Source organism: Callionymus lyra, chromosome 5 (assembly GCF_982586985.1).
Source record: "Callionymus lyra chromosome 5, fCalLyr1.hap1.1, whole genome shotgun sequence".
Classification (NCBI taxonomy): Eukaryota; Metazoa; Chordata; class Actinopteri; order Syngnathiformes; family Callionymidae; genus Callionymus; species Callionymus lyra.
This window is the reverse complement of record NC_141822.1, coordinates 33,344,993-33,363,185: the sequence shown is the minus strand read 5'-3', so window position 1 is coordinate 33,363,185 and position 18,193 is coordinate 33,344,993. Positions and strand designations below refer to the sequence as shown.

Below are 18,193 nucleotides of genomic sequence, written 5' to 3'. Positions count from 1 at the left end.
TTAAGCAAACTATTGGAAGCTAGTATTAAATGTGGAATCTGTTTTTTTTGTACACTCTCTGTTTCTTGTAAAAACAAAATAAGAAGGTCTTAATTCCGTATAGATAAACAAGGCAAATAATAATCTCAAACTCAGACAAATAATCCTGTCCAATTTACTAAAAGGTCATCCAGCAAAAACTTAAGGAACTGCTGTGTTTAAATTAAATCAGTAACTCTGAAACTGGAATAACTTAGCTGTAGATCATGGTTAAAAGCATTTGCAAAAAGTTCATGTGCATCATGGCATTAGCAAAATAAGTAGGAAAAATTAACTTGCATGCAGTCACATGCTGCGTTTCCCATAAATTGACAAAACCGCAGGTGGCTCGCAATAGTCACCCCCACCGTCAGGTTGTCAACAAACAGGACAGAATATTTTAGGGAATAAGGCTTTATCATGTGAGGAAAAGACGAGACTAGTGACATCACGAAGATGGTGGTGATGAATAAAACCTAAACTAAATGTGTATCACAAAATAAAAACTATGCTAAAATTATTTATGTTTATTAATAGCATGTTCATTGTGGTTTTAAACAAAAACCAAAAACTGGTTTCACCGCATCGGATTGACGCAGGCTTAGAAATAGCCACAGCAATAATAAACAACAACAGAAAACGGTGTGCTGGTATAGTTTAAATTGAAATACAATGTTCTTGAGACTATAAACTAACCAGAAAAATTAGGTAACTTTTTTTGACCTTTGCAATTTTTTAAAAAGTAAAAAGTTATTATACAGGTTTATAATACACAAACATTAAACTTTGACGATATATAAATGAAAAAACAAAAACCCAATGATATTGAAAACCATTCATTTTTGTATTTATTGTATCTGTACGATGAATGCATTTTACACAAACCAAAGAGAGTGGAGGACTCACCCGTCTTTCGAAGTGGGAAGTCGTCTCGAGGGTTGTAGACGCCGAGCACAGGGTGGTTGTAGGCCGACACACCTGTCTGTGGAGGCGAGCTCTGGTCCAAAGAGCTGTGCTGAGTTTTTCTGGACAAAAAAAAGAAAACAGTCTGACTGCCGGCACACAAGTATGAACATGTGACCCGCACAGAGCAAGCGTCAGATCTAGATCTGGATGATTAAAGAGCCTAGAAAATCCCTGACGAGGCTGCCGATGAGAGTTGCCATCTGTCCAACACTTAGAAAAGAAGACCCAGTTCTAACATAAACTTCTAAAAGTGGATGTGCAAAATTTCAGATGAAAAGTGAACAATTACTATATTTTTGTAGAAGTCATGCTAATGACAGCCCTCACTGGACTTTGGTAATTCCAGACCAAAATTGGGAATAACTTTCTACAAAACCATGTCCTTGATATTCATCACTTGATACTTGATGTGTGGAACTGAGTCGGGCCTAACCAGCCCTAGTTACTATAAAGAAGCACTTGTATGTTTCATTTTGTGTTCTTTAAGAGTTAAGCAGCCGGTCAGCTATCATAAAAAGCTGAAGCTGAAACAGTCTCTGTCCTCCTTCTGTCATCACTTTCCAATATTTTGCTCACACAAGTCTATTTTTTCAGACAATGTTTTCATGAGCCAGCTGTGTTCTTCCCTCCATCAGGACATTAGTCAGGCAGGTGAGAAAGAAGACATTTGCTTGTGGACTCAGAACCTAACAGGGAAGGTAATTGGCATTGCGTTGTGGGAGCACAGAAGTGAAAATTTCCTCCTGCATCATGTCTCTCGCTCCACTCACCTGTACCAGTAGGGGGCATCATTGTGGGGGCCTCCCTGATTAAGACTTCTCTGGGCTAAAGCCTTTTTCTTGTTGAGGACAAACTCCTGCAGACGCATCTTCACCTCAGTACTTGCCACAGCACCTGAACAATAGAAAACAGTTGTACTGAAGCAGAAACTATGGAAACAGAAGTGACACAGCACATGTCTGAACACATTTAAATTCTAATATAATGTGTCTCATCAGATGAAACCCTCTGTTCAGATAAGAGATGGATAGGATAATGGCAATAGTTTGACATACATGGAATAAGACCTTCACAATACCAATGTCTACTGATCAATGATGAAAATCAAAGCGATTACAACGCAATTACCAACAACATACACAGTTTACGCCAATCGAGTTGCAAATGGAAGAAAGATGAAGTGAGAGTGAGTGAGTGATAATTGTTAAATTAATCCGATAAAAACCTATTGACTCGTTTCAAACCTAATTCTGACAAACAAGCCTGAGAACCAGACACTTCCTTCGCCAGTTATCGCGCCGACCACAAAGAAGTTATGGTAGTTTTTGTGGGGTTTAGGTATGAGAGGGACATTTTTGTTTTTGAAAAGAGAAGAAATTCAACTACAGTATATTTAACAAAATTTTCCAAAATGTTTCTTGGCCTCACTTCGTATATTAGCAAGATTTCACACTTTATGTCTTCAACTCTGAGGCTCATAGAAACAGCTCTGACCTGAGACTAGTTTCCATAGTGTGTAAACTTTGCTCAAGGACTCGTGTCCACTCACACTCAATGAAGGGTTGAGAGACATCCAGCTTCAGCAGTAAGAACTCAGGCCAAGGCCACCAGCTAATACAGCTCCTTCACCACAGTAAACATGTCGCTTCTCCAAGCTAAATGGAAACAGCAGCAAGCAAACACACTCGCCACTCATCTTACTGCCCCCTCATAACTCACTGGGCGTTTGAGCAGAAAGATTCTTGTTAGTCGGAATCTGCATTTATGTCAGAGTTTTTGAAAAAAGGCAAACCTGTCCACTAGATGTGAATTGCTGAACTTTAAGCTTTTAAGTCTCTCAGATTTTGTACTAAATCTTGACATGTGAAAAGCAAACTGTATCCCTACAGAATATTCGTACATGATTCATGTGCGACAAAAAATTGATGAGAGTTTCAACCTGATCTGATAAATTAAACTGGTATTCTCTTGTAAGAGGAAAGGTATTTTGTGACTGAAGCTGAAGACATCATCTTATAAATTTGGCATTGGCAGAAACGTGAGGAAAACTCTGCTGAGAAAAAGCCACTCACTCTCCTGTCCTCTCTCCTTGTTCTTGAGCAGCAGAAGCTTCTGCTCCCGTTGCTGCTTCTCCAGCTCCTGCTCAAGCCGGTGGTTCTCCATCTTCCTTTGGTGCTCCAGCAGTTCCTGCTGATGCTTTAGAGCCAAGAGCTCTTGTTGCTGCTGTGGGAGGAAAACATGGATCTGTGAGTAAGAACAATTTTCCCGGACTCATGAATGAAAACATAGATGAATGAATATCCTTCGCTCCAGTACAAATATTCCAAGCATGTTTACATATGAGGGCAGATTACTGTTTGTTTCATAATTCCCGTCATACAAGAAAATGATTTGACTGATGTGTCAAATACAAACAAAGGAAAGAAGAGTCAGCCTGGAGCTAAAGCAGCAAGCTAGAGATAAACAATTGAATTGATCTTCTAAGCACTGAACATGAAACAAAGCCGTGTCACTTTGGATTTTGTGACTGTGGTTGAACCTCAATTGTTTGTTTTTTGCTTTAGAAGGATAAAAATAATCCATCTCAAGGCATTATGTGCACCGTCAGTCTACTCTCCATTACTTTTACTGTGCCCTAAATGTATGATGCAATGCACAACTAGAGTTTTATGCATACATTTAAAAAAATCTAATTTCAGATTACATTTTTTTATTTGGAATCTGTAGAATGGAGTAAGTTATCACCTCAGGAGTTTAAATTAAAAACCTAAACAATTGCTTAATGCAATTTGCTGGTTAAACTAAATGGGTTTGCCATTACAGTCGCTATGATGTGAACATGAAAGATGTTAGAGTCCCTCAGGAGGTGACACCTTAAGACAGGGGTGTCAAACCGGTCCAGTAAAGAGCCAGGCCTGATTGGTTCAACTCATGTGTGCTTGACTGGTTGGAACAAAAACCTACACCACCCTGGCCCTTTACTGGACCGGTTTGACACATGTGCCTTAAGATATCATTTAAAACCTACAATGAAGAATGTTCATGTTATCTTAATCGCCTTTATGCTTCATGCATTTTATCGATAGAGAAAACATAACTTCACAGAATGCAAGGACGTGCCTAGAATTGAAAAAACCCAGTTGTGCTAAGTGTCGAAGGACAAAGTATCTTTAAGATCCACATTTTTCGCCGTCAATAAGGTCGTACATATGAAAAACAGGCGGAAACTGTGACTCGGTCCATTAGTACGCATTGCTATCGGAATTAAGGGAATACATATTTTCTTCTAAAATATTATTTGGAAAAGTTAGTTCTTAAAAGTAAAATTCTCCGGTCGATCCGTGTTTAGGTCTTGAGGCATTGTGAGTCGGGTGCAGGCAGGAAATGGTCTGTGGTTCGTCCAGGTCTAATATTAGTGCTACTTTTGCTATTTTATCAAGGCTGGCTGAAGGAGAACCAGTGGGTGGGGGGCGGCAAGGAACCTGAACGTAGATGTGTGCACACACAGATGCATGTACACACAAGAACACAGCAAAAGAATCATAGCAAGAAGACTGCTGGAAATGTTGGTCCATGAGTAGAAAAGCAAACGGACAGTTTAAAGGATTTGTATTTTTTAAAGCCTGCATGACTCCGTGTGTGTGTGTGTGTACACAGGAGTTGTGAATAGGTCTGATTGAGGCCCTTGCCTCCCCGGTTGCACTGTGCGTCATCAGCTTTCATTGGAGCGGTCCTGCAGCCCTCCCACAGGCCAGAGAGGCCCGGCAGCAGCAGAAGTCAACCATCACTTCCACCAGACGGTTAACAACAGAACATTGGAGGAAAAGTGTCACAAGAGTACCACCACCATAATGGCATGTATGTGGAAAACCAAAAGATGGAAGCCCAGAAACCCATAAAGCAAATCAGTTTGCAGGGGATGAAACCAGATACAAAATTGAAAGGTTTGAGCTGATCGTCTAATCATTTAGGTGTAATTGATCGTCGACTGATCCAGCAGGCCAGTTGACAAGTGAATGTAAACACCACAACACTGAAAACTCTCTGGCAACACTTTGACACATTTGTCACTAAGATTTGCAGTGAATTATGGGAATGAGGAGATAAAACACAGATGCACTGGACACCGCTCAGTACTCCGGCCACGAGATACTGAGGAGGTTGTTGAAAAGCAGATGTGTTTCAGGTATTTGTGAACTTCACACAGTTTCATTGGTTTAGGTCTGGATCGTTCCTTATCCGTATCCTAACTTTAATTTTTGTTGAGCTTGAAACACCTGAAGCAACAATCAGCGGGTTCATGAAGTTCTAAAGTTCTGGTTCAGAGTATATTTAAGCTGCTCATCTGTCATGCTGTATTTATTGTTGTATTGATGTGTGCTGTTTGTACTTCAATGTCTGAAATATCACTGCTCGCCACCATTCGATTCCCAAAGCAATTTTCTGATCAAGCATTGTGGGAAGTGAATACAAATCTTCCACAAAGTAGACAATGACATGAGGAGGTTTTTCACAATAGGACTTACACTTGATGATCAGAAGAGTGTTTGTGTGTGAAGCTTTGAGCAATAGGCAGCCCATGGGGAGGAAAGAGTACCTTAATGTGTTCCTGGAGCTGGGCCTCATGCTGGCGGGACAGCTGCTCGTGCTGCCTCTGGAACTCTGCGATGAGGATCTGGCGCTGGAGCTGCTGTTTCTGCTTCAGGCCAAGCAGCTCCTGCTGTAGCTGCTGTTCTCGCAGAGGAGCAGAGACCACGCCCCCTCCACCCGTGCCCCCCACGGAGCCGGGAGAGTGATCATTGGAGGGGGACAGCGGAGACACCTGCTGATGCTGGTGGTGATGGTGGTCCACACGCAGGTCCATTGGGATGGCAGCCGGAGGGAGACGTAGAGGCAGGGCCGAGTTGATGTCCACTGCAGGGGAGACAAGGTGGATTAGTTGGGATATTCTTTCTCTCTCACTTCATCTCAGACGTCAAACACATTCACACTTCTTGACTCCTTGCATTCATAACTATTATGTTATGTTTCCACACAGAGTTAAAAGATTTGAAGCAAGTTATTGCATTTTTATTATTATTATTATTATTGCATATTGCACTTATTACACCTTTCAATGAGTCAAACTTTCATCCAAGTGAAAACTTTGAGATACTAATTTGCACAAACAAATGTAAAGATTCCATATTCTAAATGTGTGACTTGTTGTTGGGATTATTATTGTTGGGATTTTGTTCCAGTAAGCAATTTAAAATAAACTGTCCATGTATTTTGGAGTCACAGACCAAATTCCGATCGAACTTGGAAAAGCAGTTTGCAGTTGAAGCATTTCAATTTTGTGTGGTTGCCAAGTCATGCGACGGTACATTTGAATATTCTTTCCAACACAAACATTCTTTTATTGGAGGAAGTCACCAGCGATGATTTGATCAATTCCTTTTTTCCAAAGTAGAATCATTGCAAATTTTTATGTATTTTATGAATGTGTGACATGTGTGTAACTCTTCTCTCACTGTATTTCCATTTACTTTGGTTTCTAAGAGCCTTTATTAGATAAAATAATGATTCAATTTAGCAATCACCAGCTTCATGCTACTATATTTCAACATAGTATTCAATGCTACTATATTTGATGACAAAAAATACAAATGACGATAACTCAACAATAATTTAAAAAATGTTTTATCCTCAGCTTAACAGTAGAGTTCTGCCAATGAACCACTGCAACAAAGGAGGTGTGGTCTGGAAGAGGATAATGAAGCTGAAGAAAAGATACCTTCTACTGAACAAAATTAAATATTTATTAACATATTTTATTAAGAGGTCCTTCTCTGGGACTATATAGAATTCTAACCTACTGAAATAGGACTTCCAGATTTAATATCTGGAATAATGTGAAATAACAAGGTAACATTAACATATCTATAAAAGACAGCTTGGTTACCCTCTTAAAGTTGCTACAGGCGTCCTACAAAGATTCTGCTCTGTGTCTAGACTTTTTCTTATTTGGTATTAAAAGGCAAAATGGCTGAAATAGTAATAGACAATAGCGTAGGCTGATTTGCCTCATCTCATTCATTAAGTTACAGCCTTTTTAAGTCCTCCAATATTTTGGGCCTTTTTTTAGCCCTTTATCTGCTGCGGTCAGCCGACCAAAGTCCAGGCAAGCATGTTAAAAATGATATTTAAAAAATAATGATATGGCCTTTGCATTTTTCCTTTAAAGTATTTTTCGCGGTTCTGTATCTTTTAAAAATCCCTGGGCAACACCAGGTAAGTCAGCTGGTTAGTTTTATAACCTGTAATGTAACTGCACATTGTCCTTTTAAAATAAACTGAAATCCTGAAACAAATAAAGCATTATTTTCAATTATTGAAATATTTCACTAACCTTGTAAAAAAGAAGCAAGCTTACATCAAAATCAATGTAATTGACTATTGATTTAACCGTTACCTTGAAGTTAAAAATATATATTTTTCAGTTATTAGACAACCTGAGCTGAGACTACTGCAACACCATTGCCAACACTGTGGGCGTCCCACAGGCCAATTGCAAGTTATGAGCTTATAAAATATGACAGGCATCAGTCTTTGATGGGGCACAGAGAAATGTCCCTTTTTTATAGTAAAAAACTAATAAAAAAATAGCACCACCATATGCAAAATGAATGACTTAGATCCCAAAAGCCATATTCTCCCTTTAAGAAGTGAACTCCACGTGTGTGTCATAGAAACACAAACATGCATGTACATGTCTAACCATCTTCATCTGTGACACAGCAGAGCAACAACTGCTCCTTAAGGACTGTCCTCATGCAGCGTGGACAAAGATCTGATCATTAAAACGGTTGAGGCTGACAAGAGCAGTTCAGGCACAACCTTAACACACTCTCCTCTTCCTGTTACCAACATATGTATCAAGTGGTGTTTCATCCATTCTCTTCCAAAATATCATCATCTTTACCAAAAGTGAACAGATATATTGATTCTATGAGTTGAAAGACATCAAAATAAATGGAGTTTATAATGATTTATAAATCCCATTTTTCTCCCTGATGTCACACTGACAGTGCTTGTGAAAATTATTTATAGCCAATAGCTATACATTTGAGCTGTATTGTGTAAGGAAGTCATACATTTTACAATTGTTTTTTCAACTTTAAAAATGACTGATATTGAGAACTGTAATACATGGATTTAAATAAATATCATAAATACATTTTAAATACTCAACTTTGAAAAACTAATCTCCCAGAGAAAATAGAATGACTAGCTACATTTTTAATTAAATCAAGAATTTTTCCACAATTGTCAATCAACAGCTCTTGTTGATGACCCTATGTTGAATGTAGTTGTGTTTGTTTAGTTTTTACTTAGTTTTAATAGTTATTGATAAAGTTTGAACATGAGGCTTGCTGCAATCCTTATAGTCAGGTACATCTCAAGGCCCAGGGGCCAAACCCGAAGTCTCGTAATGTGACCCCCAACCTATAAAGAGGCCAGTAATTTAGATAAGGTCGGGGAAAGAGATTTTCCATACCAACCAATGCTAAAAGACCTTGGCCCCTTGTGTGATTGAGTCTGGTTCTTTCAAGGTTCCTACCCATCAGTGTGAGCCTTTGATATTTGGAGAGAGATCACAGTTTCATATGCTGACGGGCTCATTTCTGAGCCTAGAGCTTGCAAAAGTGGAGGAGGTAGCAGTCCATATTAAGTCCTGGGTCAATTTGAAGAGCCCTCAGGGGTCATCCGCAATAGATCTACCCCGATTCTTGGCTGACGCAAACTCAAACTGCTGCAGAATATCCTGAGTGAATCACAGACTCTCAACACTCTCACACCTCGGTGTGCGTCTCTGTCATCGCAAATAGACGAACACAAAAAACACTGATGTGTGCGAGAGAAACAAACAGCAATGATACAACATACCCATCAGGCCAGTCTTCCCACTTATCGGTGTTGCTCCTCCTTCGTCCCTCAGTCACAAGAAGCTCTCTCCTCCCTCCTCACTGCCTGTTACCAGTCTGTTTAAACCTGCTGGGTGTCTCCTCTCCTCCCTCTCTGATCTGTTCTGCCTCCGCCCTCGTTTTTTCCACTGGTGACATCACAGGGCAGTCTCAGGCATGCAGCCCGTTTATTCTGCAGCTCGCTGCTTTTCCAGGAATAATCGTCACGCACTCACACATGCGCTCTTCTCTATGCATTCCCACGTACAGTAAGTCTCTCACCTACATAAGCGTATAAAAAAAACTGAGGTGCATAAATCCAAGTTCCTCCTACTTTTATTTAGTATCCGTCCATGTCAGCTTCCCCTCCTGAATACAATAACCATCTACCTCTCCCTCACTCTCTCACTTTTGTGGTTTAATACTAGGAGCTCAAATTCCAAGCTTGGAATTTGCCTGCATTTCCCAAACAAATAAAACCACAAAATGGTTTCAGGTGAAGCAAAGCAAGGACATTCCCTGCAGGGAGTCTTCCAGGATAAAAAAAATGGAGGGATGGGATTCCATTTAAGCTGCCTTTACATGGATTTTACACCTTCCATGTTGCCCAAAGAAAACATCTCTTTCCAAATTTAAAGTAGAACCACGATATACATGCACCGTTTGATTTGTTTGTTGTTGGTATTGTTAATGTGCTTAAATTTATAACTAAATGTTACCAGATATTTTAGGATTTTTAAGACTTTTGAAAATGTGGTTTAAGACATTTTGATGCCAATGAATGCCTTATTTGCATGTTTAAGTATCACATTCCTTTGAGGCATTTTTAAGGATTCAAAGAACTTTAAAATAGTATCCTAAACACTATCAATTATTAATTGCAGTATTTTTAAGTCTTTACTCCGTCTGGCCTTTATTGATTTGTAATCAATTAAATGTGAAAAGACTCAAGAAGCAGGTTTCTTAGGTAGAAAAAGAGATCTTGCAGCTGGGCTAGACCTCGGTCAGAAGGGTAGAGTAAATCATTTGATTATCCTCAATTCAGCTCAGAGGAGACGGTGGGATTGAATTATAAAATGTGACAGCCTGAGAGGGAATCTCCGTGACAGGTGCTGATTATTCATGATTTCAATCGTTTCAACCGTCAACCGTTTGTACGTGTCCCCGCTCCTTTCTTTCCTCATATTCTTTTCAAGCATCATATTCTCTCTCTCCTGCCAAACCCTGTCTCTCTTTTTCTTTCCCTCCCACTTTTTCTCCCCTTAACAAATCACCAACTGTTTACAAGGCCTGAGGCGCGCTCCACAACTCTCCTGGCTCCGAAAGCAGATCTATTTATACCAGACAATGCAGCGGCCTGGCGTCTCCCATCTGAAACTGGGTTTGTTACATGTTTATCCCACGCTCTGAGATCCCCACTAATCAAGGTGTACAGGTATCAGCAGAGCAAAGGGTCTTAGAAGTCTCTTTCCCCAACGAGGATGTACAGGTTCCTCTGCGAATGCAAAGATTTGAGCAGGCACATCTGTAGGTGATAGGAGATCGAACAGATCCGTCTCCAACGTCGTCACCATTCCACTCCCTGCCTCCACGGAAGGAGACCAGATCCTGACCCGGTTAAAGGGAGTAACAGAATGACACGCCGAGCTGCAGCACGCCCGCCTCTGCCAAAAGCAAGTCTGAACTTGTCGCAATCTCAATGACATTATTCAACGGTCCGCAGCAGAGCAGCAGTAATGTGCAAGGCTGCCGAGGGAGTCAGAGACACTACGAGAGAGATGGTGAAGATAGTGTGGTCCTTTCCAATTAAGTTAACAACTATAACTCAGGTATTTAGTTTCAGTGACAAAAGGATTACCACATCTTGCATTGGTGAAGACTATAAACAGACAGATTCAAAAGACAAATACTTGGTTTTGTTTTTTGGAGTATTTTGTTGCCATGTGTTTTTTTTGTCTTATTTTTACAATACAAATTAAAGCTCAATCATCATCTTTAATTCACCATTATTTATATCAAGAAGAAGCAATGTTTCTACAGCACTTGTCGAAAGAAAATTAATTACATTGCAACAAGTTCCCTGTGAGGTAAACTTCATAACTAGCATTAAGGATAATACTATTTAATTCATACCAAGCTTGATACAGCATAATCAGGCCACAAAAACAAATTATTAACATAAGAAAAAGTTTGCATAACAGGGCAGGATGTTGGATTTGTGGTTAGTGCCACAGGCTCACAGCATGAGGAAACCCTTGGATTGGGATGAAGGAGGTGGGATCATTCTGTGGGAGGTCTCTAGGTCCTCTCTGTGCTGGAACTGTTTCCTTCGTATTCCCTCACATACAGACATTAATGGATGACTCCTAATTTTCAGCACGTGTTACTCAGTGGCCTGTAATGGACTGGTCACCTGAACCTTTACCTAGAGTTATAAACAAATGAGATGAGCAAATCTATTTGTACTAGTTTGATCTAAGGGATAATGACACTTTCTAAACCTATAACTTCTCATTTAATTTTACACTCACACATTTTACACACTGCATAAATTAAATATTTAAACAAAACGATGAATCAAATTGTGTCAAAGTTCATGTATCTAGCTACTACTTGGAGTTAGCTCACCTTTGCAAGTTCAAGCAGGAAACGAGTGAGAATACACAGTGAGTCCAGACAGGTCACTAGACCATCACAGAGTCGACTGGGCTACATGCACACATTTACACAGTGGAGGTGTGCTGGGTTGCTAAGCAACACAGGCAACAGAGAAAACAAGTGCGAGTCCAACTGTGACTTCTATGTCCTGATAGTCTCTGGGTTTACTGAGGGTCGGGAGAGAACAGATCTTGCTCTCCAACCATCCTTGCTTGAGTAACCAGAGGGAAACAAAAATCTTTTCAAGAATGGCCATCATCAAATTACTCATGGGATTAATTAGTCACAGCTGATCTGATGGTGAATGGTCATGGACCAGTGGTCACTGAGACCCCGCTAGCTGAACATCAGAGCGTTACCCTCTGTTTTCATATCAGTGCCAGCCTGCTGCTGGAAGAAACAAACATTTATGTATCGCTTTCATTTTGTCTGCATCATCCACATTGAGAGCAGGGTCTTTATGCTAGATCAAGGTAGGGAATTCAATTTTCCCAAGGGCCACATTGTATACAATGGCTGTTGTGAGGGGCCAACAAGCAAAAATAAAGTTGAGAAAAGTGTTAAATTATACATCATTTTTTTCTTCAAAATAAGACTTTCTTATTCGTGCAGGCTTTTCCCTGATTTTCTGGGACACCCGTGTTTTTCTCGGTGTTATCTTGATCTTTTTAGTATATGTTTAATGAGTATTTTTTATTGTTTAATGGCATTGTGACCCTGGTCTAGAAAAGCACTCTATAAATATAAATTACTTACTTACTTTCCCAAATATTTTATAAATTAAATTAATTCTTCTTGAGTGGTAATAAACACATGCCAAATAAAAAGAAAGCCCTACAGTGATATTGACAGACAAGTAAAACAAAATAAAATAGTGAGGGCCACACAAATACAGTTGATGTGGTCCCTGGGCCGTACCTTGCCCAGGTTGTACTAGTCATAGTCAATAGATTGTCAACCACTACTAAGAGAGATGAACTTTTCAGTTCCTGCCATTTCATGTTAAATAAATAGTAAAAGTAAATTAATTAATAATCACGTACTTATAACTACGAATGTGTGCTGGTAATGTGTCCACTAGTTCAGTGTGCAAAGCTACCGTTTATTTGATTTACATTAACAAATTTACTGTAAAAGTCTTTAGAACAAGCACTTTACCCAGAAATATAATCAGAACTGAAGGTAATTATATGTTGACTAAAGTACTACTTTTGTAGTAACACTATTGTAATGATGTAACTGAATTTGTGCCGTTGCATGAAAATAGACTGATTATAAGATCTGATTCTAAAACCATTAAAAATAAAAGGTTAGCGAGCTGGCAGAATAATTGACAGAAATCTGGCTTTGATCAAATCAACATGAAAAACATGGGTCACTCTCTTCTTGGAAAATGAAGGTGTACGATAATCCCTCAGTAGTGAGACATTTTGATTGTTTTGCTTTATAACCAAGGATATTTACTAGATCACTCGTATAGACTTTGACCTCGTACTAGAATTTTGTTGCATTAAAGATAAATAGAATATAGTTAAATAAGTAAAAGTGAGCAGTAGAATTTACAGAGGAGACATGGATGCGGTCTCAATATAACACAATTATATTGTCATGCATGTATATGAACTGAAAATGTGTTCTTGGATTCATAATCATTTTTTAACCATGCATAGTGCACTCACAGGTACATTTTGAAGGGCTTGTTTCTGAGTGTGCAAAAAAAAAAAATGAGCAAGAAAAAAAGAAAAGGGCCTTAATCCTAGATTATGGATTTTCACTTTTTGCGGGGAGTTCTAAAACACAATCCCCACAGTAATCAACGGGCTACTGTATTCCACAGCTAAGGAAACTACGACTTGTACATACTGCAGAGGAGTCTGTGTACATCTAGATCTAATAAACAAATCTGGGTCCCAGAAATGAAAACAAAAAAAAATTAAATCCTGAAAGTTCTAACACCTGAGCGAAGGAATTGGGATCAGCATACATATAAAGAAGGTCACAACTATAAAACGAAACAATGCGACTCATGCGAACATTATGTCGAACAAAAGTGTAATGAATTTCTTTTTATGATTTTGATAAGATTACAATTTTTGTAACTACACTTTAATTACGGTTAGTGGCATATACCACCAGTGTGTTTTCTACAAACTCTCAAAGTAAATTTGCATTAAACTTATTAGACAGTTGAGGTGATAATAATCCGTGGTGTTTTCTTATCATTGCAACGCTTCAACACAGCATTGATTTTGTTTGGCATCTCGTACACCCTTGTACTTTGAGTTAAAAAAAAGAAGACAATTCAGGTTTCGGTTGTAAAGGCGGTTTCTCCTTTCAAGGTACGAGTGGCATAACCCACAGAAGTATCATGAGTCACCAGAAGGGGCATTTTCTTGTCCTTTATTGTATATCAAGTCCTCAACCTTTTTTGCACTGCAGAACGGTTTAATGTCAGCATTATTTTAACGGACCTACATACAATTAAAACAGCAAGAATTCAATGGCTTTCATGTTTATATTTATATTTTTTTGAATATATTGTATATATTTGAGTGTGTATTGATAAAATAATAATAATAATTAATGGCACGAGCAGCAAAAACCTATATAATAAAAATGCATAACGCTGAATCAGCATAAACTGGAAGGTCCCGCATACATTTTTTCTACTTACCGTAAAGCTAGAAACACTAATATTACTTTGGAGAAGAGCCAGTCTTGTTTTCAAAATAAAATTAGTAATAAACACAACCAAGATTTAATCCTTTATTTTATATTACGAAGCCATCCTTAAATTTAAAGGGTACGACCCTTTGGACTTTGGAAGTCCATAAGAAAGAACACATCTGCTTATTGTCTTGCAATTTGGGTACAGATAGTATATTTCAGAGACACCAAACATGAAGATAAAAATAAACCTGAGTTAGGTGGAATGTATACAGTGTGAAATTATATATTAAACATTTACGATGGTTGGCACTGGCAGTCTTTCAGAGGCAATTATCTTGGAGGAAATCGTATAAAAGATAAGAAAATTGAGCATTTGCCATCCTTGGTAAGGAATGGGGAAAATCAGGACAAAACCAGGAGGTTTATCATTATTTGTGTACTTCTTATCTACGGAGTTAAAAAAAAAAACTCCAGTAGATCAGCACTAGTGCTCAGACATCTTCCTGGCCACATGAGCGATGTACTTGAGGCTCCTCCTTACATCACTGATCTGATCCAGCCTTACACCCCAGCTCGGTCTCTGAGGTCTGTGGATCAGAATCTACTTATGGTTCCACGCACACGGCTCAGGACCAGAGGAGAGAAATCTTTTCAGGCTGTTGCTCCTAAGCTTTGGAACAATCTTCCTCTCTCTTTGCGCTTGATGGAGTCTACTGACTCCTTTAAGAAACATCTTAAGACGTTTCTATTTGTTCAGGCTTTTCCTTGAATTTCTCGAACTCCTGTGTTGTTCTCGGTGTTGTCTTTGATCTTTGAAGTATGTACTGTTTTGAGTATTGTTTTGATTGTTAAAGCGCTTTGTGACCCTGGTCTCGAAAAGTGCTATATAAATAAATATTACTTACTTACTTACTTACTTACTTCCAGCACTAGAAGTTCGGAGGATCTTGATATATGCAACTATAGTGTGTCAACATATATACCGCATTATTTGAATTGTGGTCTTTTGTGTGTATTCCATGATCACTACTTTGCGACATGATGATAGTTTTTGATGTTTAAAATTATAGGAGTTATCACAAAAAGCAGATACAAAAGTAGTTCCGTGAGAGAAATAAGTAGGAAAAGTTGTAACCTTGCTAGAAACAGAATATTCTTTATCACATACAAATTGTAAAATAATTAAATTATGTTTTTGACATATATGCAGTTAAATTCCTTCCGCATACATCTTTCTGAATAAACAGGTATCGTTTAACCGGTTACAGTAAAAATCCTGAGAGTTCTACTCACTCTAGCGTTCCAGGGTCTAAAGGTGATATAAAAGTGGCCAATCATTTGAAAAATGTGTGCTGCAGATTAAGCGAATCAATGGAAGTTCTTGAAGTAAGACATTCCAGCACATGGTCCTGCACCACAAACGCTCAACATAGAGTTTTAATATTCACTGCAACAGATTTCTAGAATATCTAATGAAGTGGATGTCAATATTTTATCAGCCATTCTGGAGATGACAGAATCCCAGGAGGAGAGAGAAGATATTATTGTGCATTTATTTATGATGCAGAGCTCCACCAATGCTCATTATGTAATGTTCGGATCAAAATTGATTTCAAAAAGGGTGTTCTTGTGCCTCTTTACAATCCTAGCCGTCTGTTTTCACTTCAATGATCTGAATCGGGTGCTATAGTACAAACTCCCAAGGATCGGGTTGAAGGACTGTAGCTGAATGTGATGAACAATTTTGTACAAAAGGTTACTCTCTCAGACCCGGTTTTCATTCAGAAGACTGGCTGCACTGACAACATGAGCTCAAACAAGTGCCAGACCATACCAAAGAGAGGACGAACAGATGCAAAGTCACAGACAAAACATTTTCCCACATACAGCAGCAATTCATGCCCACATAACTGCACGTAAGGTTCCAACCTGTTGGGATGTGGTTGAGGACCGATGTCTTCAGAACCTCCAGTGGCTGCTCCTTTCCCAGGATTCCCTCTGTGGGGGAGAGAGAACACTCCGCTTCAAATATGGTCCGCAACATTGAGACACGCTTCCAGTGTTGCCGCTGCGAATCAGACGAGACCACTGTCCAGGGCGAGCGGGCTTCAGGTCACTAGCTCAGTGGAGGGCACATGCCACAGTGATGCTCCCGCCACAGCATCTAGCCGAGACATGCTGACCGACGGACGAGGCGAAGAATCCTTGGTGACAGAAGAAGAATCCTAAAATAAGCATGGACCTGAGGGCAGCAGCCTTCATCAGCTCAGTGTGCTTGTTCAGTGTGTGAGAGGAGGGATGTTGGCACTCGACTGATACTGCCTGTGCTCAGCATAGCAAATGTGGCTGGCAGCAGCGGCAAAGAGGGTTGAGGGGGATGGAGCGGAGTAGAAGGAGGGGGGGAGAGAGGTAAAAATAGCTCACCCTTTTGTGTATAACAGCACATGCAGAGCATGCACGGCACACACAAACACATGCAGACACAAAGACAGTGCGGTTGTTGCACTGCCTCTCCGTGCATGTGTGTGTACGTGTGCGCGCGATGCTCTGTATGTGTGTGTGCATGCATGAGTGTGTAGGCAGTAATTATAGTGGCAACATGAAAAGGCTTTTGTAGCAGCCGAGCCCTGGGAAGACATGGCTATAAAAAGCAGAGCGACAGTGAGGGGAGGTGGGAGAGAGGAGGAGGCAGGGGGGAGAAGGGAAGACTGAGGTAAGGTGGGGAGAGAGGAGGAGAGGAAATAGCAAACGGCACTAAGAGAACGGATGAGGACGGTGATGTGCTGCACTTCCATACGTGTGGTGAGAAGCAGAGCATTCTGGATAGAGGAAACAACATGTGAAATCCCTGGTGGAGAACTAGAACATGCTTCTCACTCTGCATCATCTATTTCTGGAAGTCTCTCAGGAACGTGCACGCAGTGCGCACACATGCACACTTGTAATCGGCCAAGGATCTCGGATATGCGTCAAAAACCTTTAAGAAATACATTTTTAAGGGCAGTACACAACTCAAGCAGAAACATCACATTTGGTCCTGTCCACAGAAGGCGGTTCATGTTCTGGACTACAGAGACAAGACTCTACTATCTCGCAAAACAAACACATGTGGCAGTGAGGAGTCTTTAACTTTGCATGATACTCGCTTCATAGCTTTGACCTGCAAATGATAAGCGCATCTGCATGTGATTGAACTTGTGGCCGCCGGTAACTCTACACTTGCTCTACACAAGCTGTTGCTGGCAACTTTACATCTATGACTCAAGTGAAGGGACTGATGTCTTTGTTTGTGGTTAGTTTAACAAACAGCATAGCTCTGTCGGTTCAAGCCAAACCACACACTGATACTAGAGATGCATAAAAGGTGTGTACAACACGAACGCACATAGGCACACACGCGCCCACACACACAAAAGTGGTCCATAACCATCAATCCACAGCGGCACGGCACCCATGCATCCCTCCACCTTGTGTACTTTTCTCTCCATCCTCTCCGCTCAAGGTCCCCGTGGGTAAGTATCGAGAGATGGGGAGCTATAAATAGACTCAGATCGCCTCAGGCGCAGAGTCAGTCAAGTCAAGCTAATGCAGCTCGTGCACGTGTTATAAGAAGCTGTGAACGGTGAAGGTGAGGCTAGTATTGAACATTGAAATCAAAAACACTGCAAGCATATTTAATTTTGACGTCGTCTTTGTGACAAAATTATAAGCATAGAGGAAAAATAGTGCGGCCTCATCACATTCACTGCACTTCCATCCGGATGTCTTCGTCCTGGTTGTTCCCAGCCTGAAGGTGAACAGGACAGACACAATACCATGAATTAAACCTGTCCTTGCTCTGTGTGAAGAACTTAATTTCCCCAAAAGGCAGCGTCTGACTTCTGCCCTGCTTATATAGCTTTAACCTGTCGGAGAATTGTATTCCATCCATCTTT

The 18,193-nt window shown here is 40.0% G+C and overlaps 1 protein-coding gene across 2 annotated transcripts in view; it reads right to left on the bottom strand.

The window, feature by feature from the left end:
* Positions 1-16,461, bottom strand: part of LOC148080394 (histone deacetylase 4-like) — a 34,657-nt gene extending 18,196 nt beyond the window's left edge. Inside the window, exons 1-5 of one of the 2 annotated variants that reach the window (XM_087792085.1) lie at positions 16,188-16,461; positions 5,582-5,898; positions 3,057-3,207; positions 1,755-1,878; positions 925-1,043 (exon numbers count right to left, since the gene is read on the bottom strand). In XM_087792085.1, coding sequence (XP_087648211.1) covers positions 925-1,043; positions 1,755-1,878; positions 3,057-3,207; positions 5,582-5,898; positions 16,188-16,302 — 826 coding nt within the window. In that variant the 5' untranslated portion in view covers positions 16,303-16,461. The remainder of the gene's footprint in view (positions 1-924; positions 1,044-1,754; positions 1,879-3,056; positions 3,208-5,581; positions 5,899-16,187) is intronic. The other variant, XM_087792086.1, reaches the window with a different exon arrangement.
* Between the last annotated feature and the right edge of the window lie 1,732 nt (positions 16,462-18,193).